Consider the following 5,748-nt stretch of genomic DNA (forward strand, 5'->3'; position numbering starts at 1 on the left):
GGTGTAAAATGATGCATATTTGATGCCCCCACATATTAAAGATCAAACAATTTCAAGGGTAGATAATAAAAATTGTTTTGAATATTTTACTGTTATATACATTATATATACCGAGTTCTCCAAGTCCATATCAAAATTTATGGCAAAGTAGGTGCATTAAAATTCTTATTGGTTTTTTTAAAAAAGGACAATTGTTTCAAATCCCCATTTTAGTAGGGTTATAATAAGTTCTTGAAATAGCTTATTAAAAACGTATTAAATTATTTTCAAAATATTTGAGGAGTATTTAAAGATCTCATAATTTACAATTTCTTATAACCCAATCCAACTCCCATATTTTATATTTGTTTGTTTTTTTTTTGTTGTTTTTTTCTTCTTATTTTATTTTTATATACCTGGGAATATTTGCATATCATTCTTGGTTTTTAAAATTCAATTTTTCTTTCATCTATAGTGTTGTTGTTTATTTTATTTAATTCTTATTATTTGTTTGTTTTTTTTATTTATTTTTATAATTATTATGTATATATGTATATAAATAGATTGTTTCATTATACCGATAAAGAATTTTTATTTTTCAGCAAAAACTTCCGCATTACTTTTTAATTTCGCATTTCTTTTCTTAAGTATGGGAAAAAATTAAACTTTCCACAAGTCTTGCAATAGAAATGGAATTATTTTTTGTTTTTCAAAAATAAATTTTAATAATACAATTTTGTTTATGTAAATTATACAATACATAGTATATGAGTAAAATGGAGAGGGAAGAGAGAGATATAGTGTTTAAATATTCATTATTAAAAATCGATTTTTGTCTTTTGTTCTCCAAAAAAATTAAAAAAAATAAAAATATATCTTAAAATCAAATAAATAATCAAAATTCTAAATAGAAAAAACAAGCATAATTCTGCATGCTTTCTGTTTTATCTTCCAGATCTCCTTCATGTTCTTCTCTTGTGTGTGTGTTGATTGCAAAAAATCATAAAAAATGAAAATATTCCTATGTAATTAAGTCTTTTTGTTTTTATTTTTTTTAATTTAAAATTCCCATTGTGTGGCCACATCATTGCCATCATCCAATAGTTTGAATGCTCCATTTTTAGTAGCTCCTAAATATTTGCCATTTTCGGATCTGAAAAATAAACAAAATATTAGTTTTGATAATCGCAAAAACTTTAAACTTTATTCTCCTTACCTAATACAAATTCTAGTTGGTTCACGCAATTCCAAATAGAAACCATCAGCTGGAGCATCAGAGTCCACGGAAATGCCCTCGCCATCAATGCGCCAATACTTGCCACCATGGCCCTTGAAATAGACCAGACCCTTTTGGGCCCGTTCCACCAAAATGGTTTCATATGTGGCCTTGTTGCATTCCAATTTGGTGTTACCCGGCTGGCGATAGCCCACAAAGCCCTGTTCGCATTTAAGTACCAAAATGGGTCTGGAAGGAGATACAAAAATTGCATTTTTTAAGAATTTTAAAATTTTTTAAGGAACTCTTCGGTTGCATTTTTAAAAAAATATTTCTTAAAATTCACAAGGCGTGTATTTTTTTCAAATATTTTTTTAAGCAACCACAGCAAGGCGTGGATTAAAAAAAATATTTTTTTAAGCAACCACAGCAAGGCGTGTATTTTTTAAAAAATATTTTTTTTAAAGCCCCCCACATATAAGGCGTGGATTTAAAAAAATATATAGCCCCACATCTCAGGCGTGGATTTTTTAAAAAATATTTTTTTATAGTCCCACATCACAGGCGTGGATTTAAAAAAAATATTTTTTTAAAGCCCCACATCTCAGGCGTGGATTTTTTAAAAAAATTTTTTAAAGGCCCACATTTCAGGCTTGGATTTTTTAAAAAATATTTTTTAAAGCCCCACATCTCAGGCGTGGATTTTTTTAAAGCCCACACCTCAGGCGTGGATTTTTAAAAAATATTTTATTAAAGCGCCATATCTCAGGCGTGGATTATTTAAAAAAATATTTTTTTAAAACCCACACCTCAGGCGTGGATTATTTAAAAAAAATATTTGTTTAAACCCCACATCTCAGGCGTGGATTATTTAAAAAAATATTTTTTTAAACCCCACACCTCAGGCGTGGATTATTTAAAAAAAATATTTGTTTAAAACCCACATCTCAGGCGTGGATTTTTCAAAAAAAAATATTTTTTTAAAGCTCCACATCTTAGGCGTGGATTTTTAAAAAAATATTTTTATAAAGCCCCACATCTCAGGCGTGGATTTGTTTAAAAAAATATTTTTTTTAAGCCCCACATCTCCGGCGTAGATTTTTCAAAAAAAAAAAAAAAAAATAAAGGCCACACCTCAGGCGTGGATTTCTTTAAAAATATTGTTTTAAAGGAAACACTTCGGGCGTGGATTTAAATTTTTTTTAATTTAAATAAATATTTGTTTGTCCTACTCACCTATTAATCAAATAGAAATAGAATTTAGTTATATCCTCAATACTCTCCGAGGTGGCAAACAAGTGACCGGAACGTTTTGTGGCCAAGAATTTGCCATTATTAGCACGGAACGATAGGGAACCATCACCATGCCATATCAATTCGAACAGGGCATCAGCACAGCGGCGATTTCCCGTAGCCTGAATACCACCACCAGCTGTCAGACTCCAATAACGATCCTGAGTGGTGCGTAGAGCCCAACGATGGGCCGACCAATCGAATTCCAATTGGAATGTTTCATTTTCACCAATTTCATCCTGATTGGCGGTGACATCGACACCCTGTTTCACCGAGACATAACGTAAATTCATGGCGGCAATAAACGAAGCCTGTGGTAGAGAATCCTCCAACGAGAATAATTCGTCACGAGTCACCGTGGAAGAGCGAGATTTAAGCACAGCCTTAGAACCAATAGGTGAGAGATATTGTCCTTGTCTGGGAAAAAAGGAACGAAATTAATATAAAATCTTTAAGATTAGGGGGTAGAGGTCTTACCTATCCCTCAAAGCCAAGTGACCACCATGATACTCAGCACTGAACAGACAATCTTCATTGCAGGCATTTTGCAATTTTCCATTGGCATTCAAATATCTGAAATAAAAAAATCAAAAATGAGTTCCACTATTTTAATAAGAGGTTCTTCCCCTCCCTACTCACTTATTATTGCAGGTATGCAAAGCATAACGTCCACCCTCCTCTTGACGGAATTCCAAAGTGAACAGAGTATCCTCACCCCAGGGGATATTCGAGTCAACATGAATTTCATCTTGCGACTCGGACAGATGGGCGAAACGTTTACGTCCAATTGAACGCAAATTCACCTGAGGCCTAGCGGCCAAATGCACTGTCCAAAATTCAGCATTACCCGGAGTCTTGGCAGTACATTCCAACTTATCGGGGGTACCACCCAAAAAGTAACCACGTGATTCATTTTTCAATGCCCAACGACCGGTGCCATCTTCGGCAATGCTAATTTGAAACCGGCTGCCGGCATCACGTTCATCCGATTCGCACAGGACATTGCCGAACGTATCAACTGAGAGATATTTATTGAGATGAGATCTTAAGTAGATAATACCTGGAAAGAGAGGAAAGAAAATACAAAATTCGTTAGAGACAGGATTAGACATTTTTTAAGAATAGTTGGAGTGATCCAAATCTAGCGTGGATTTTTTAATAAATATTGTTAAGAACCCTGAACAAGGTGTCGATTTTTTAAAAATATTCTAAAGGACCTACAACAAACCTGGATTAAAGAACATTTTATTTTTTGGCGAGGATTAACAAATATTTTTAAGGACCCACTGCAAGGCGGGAATTAAAAATATATATTTTTGAAGACCCTCTGCAAGGCCTGAAAAAGCAATTAATCGGCTCAAGAACAATAAAGCAGCAGGAGCCGACGGGTTACCAGCCGAAATATTCAAGACTGGTGGTTAGATGCTGGTCAGGAGCATGCATCAGCTGATTAGCACAATTTGGCTAGAGGAATGCATGCCCAATGATTGGAACCTCAGCATCCTATTCCTCGACTATAAAGCCGCATTCGACAGCCCTATCCGTTCATAGGTGTTTAAAGTCATGTTTACGTTCCGCATTCCTGCAAAATTAAGTTAAAGTCTGAAAGGACATATCGGAGCCCTTCAATACCGAACGAGGATTCAGACAAGGTGACAGTTTGTCGTGTGATGTTTTTAACATCCTGCTGGAAAAGGTCATACGAGACGCAAAGGTGAACAGAAATGGCACTATGTACACCAAACAACACATGTTACTCGCCTACGCCGATCACATCGACATAATGGGTCGAACACTGAGAGCCGTAACAGTCACCTTTGAACAAATTGAGAAGGAGTCTGCCAAAGTGGGTCTGGCAGTAAGCGGCGAGAAGACCAAGCTGATGATATCAACGCGCAAGACGTCCAGTAGACTCGGACCAACTGTGGAACTTGAGAACTACAGCTTCGAGGCAGTTAAAGATTTTATATACCTTGGTACCGCCATAAATAAAACGAATGACATCAGTTTTGAAATTCGGGGAAGGATTTTGATGACCAACAGATGCTACTATGGTCTAAGTAAGCAGTCTAGAAACAAGGCCACCTCCCGTCAGACCAAACTCACACTTTAAAAGATGCTGATACTACCCTGCTGTTATATGGATCTGAAGCATTGGTACTTGAGCAAGCAGATCAGGCAGCTCTTGGGGTGTTTGAAAGAAAAATACTCCGAAAGATGTACGGGCCGATATGCGTCAACGGTGAACATCCGCGTCGAATGAACCACGAGCTTTACAATTTATTCGCGGACATCGTCGTATTCATTCGTATTTAGCTGCCGAGACTTCGATAGCTAGGCCATGTTGAGCGAATGAATGAGAATGCCCCAGCTCAAAAGGCATATAAATGCGGGATTACTGATGGTTCCCGTAGAAGGGGAAGGTCACGAATCAGATGAAAAGACCAAGTAGAAAACAACATCTTGTGGAACGTGGTCTTTCAAATTGGAAGACATGCGCACAGCATCGACGCGCTTGGAAATCTTTTTTAAGCTCGGCTTATGGAACCACTCGGCTTATGGAACATACATTGGAACCGCCGTAAATAAAACTAATGACATCAGTTTTGAAATTCGGAGAAGGATACTACTATGGTCTGAGCAAACAACTCAAAAGCAAGGCCACCTACCGCCAGACCAAACTCACACTTTACAAGACGCTGATACTATCCGGGATGTATATGAATCTGAAGCATGGGTGCTTATGCAAGCAGATGAGGCAGCTCTTGGAGTGTTTGAGAGAAAAATTCCTCAAAAGATCTATGGGCCGATCTGCGTTAACGGTAAATATCGCCGTCGAATGAACCATGAGTTGTACCAGCTGTTCTCGGACATCGGCATTGTTACACGTATTGAGCTGCAGCGACTACGTTGGCTAGGCCATGTTGAGCGAACGAATGAGAATGCCCCAGCTCAAAAGGCATATAAATGCGAGCCTACTGATGGTTCCCGTAGAAGGGGAAGGCCACGAATCAAATGGAATGACCAAGTAGAAAACAACATCTTGGAACGTGGTCTTTCAAATTGGAGGAGATGCGCACAAGATCGACGCGCTTGGAAATCTTGTTATACCCTTCACCACACTGTGGTATAGGGTATTATGTCTTTGTGCATATGTTTGTAACAGGCAAACGAAAAAGAGGTAGGTAAATGGGGCACCCAAGTCCTATATATCTTTCGATTTGGACGAAATTTGGCACAGAGTACTGAATTAGTTTCAG

The 5,748-nt window shown here is 37.1% G+C and overlaps 1 protein-coding gene across 1 annotated transcript; it reads right to left on the bottom strand.

Moving 5' to 3' along the window:
- Nucleotides 1-1,037: 1,037 nt before the first annotated feature.
- On the bottom strand, nucleotides 1,038-3,600 carry LOC133338429 (protein singed-like). Its single transcript, XM_061546605.1, has 5 exons — nucleotides 3,128-3,600; nucleotides 2,966-3,061; nucleotides 2,432-2,905; nucleotides 1,196-1,444; nucleotides 1,038-1,132 (listed from the first exon to the last, which is right to left on the bottom strand). Exons 1-5 carry the CDS (start codon nucleotides 3,598-3,600, stop codon nucleotides 1,039-1,041), a joined length of 1,386 nt encoding a protein of 461 aa, XP_061402589.1. The 3' UTR covers nucleotide 1,038.
- Between the last annotated feature and the right edge of the window lie 2,148 nt (nucleotides 3,601-5,748).

Source organism: Musca vetustissima, unplaced genomic scaffold (genome assembly GCF_032173495.1).
Source record: "Musca vetustissima isolate MV318-11 ecotype Yass unplaced genomic scaffold, APGP_CSIRO_Mvet_v1 utg108827, whole genome shotgun sequence".
NCBI classification, from domain to species: Eukaryota; Metazoa; Arthropoda; class Insecta; order Diptera; family Muscidae; genus Musca; species Musca vetustissima.

Bases quoted from the DNA above. Each gene is read 5' to 3' on its own strand.
- LOC133338429 (XM_061546605.1), bottom strand. From the start codon at position 3,600: ATGTCTAATCCTGTCTCTAACGAATTTTGTATTTTCTTTCCTCTCTTT. The intron at 3,062-3,127 runs GTGAGTAGGGAG...TTTTTATTTCAG, and splicing joins TTGCATACCTGCAATAATAA to ATATTTGAATGCCAATGGAA. The intron at 2,906-2,965 runs GTAAGACCTCTA...CTTTTTTCCCAG, and splicing joins CACTTGGCTTTGAGGGATAG to ACAAGGACAATATCTCTCAC.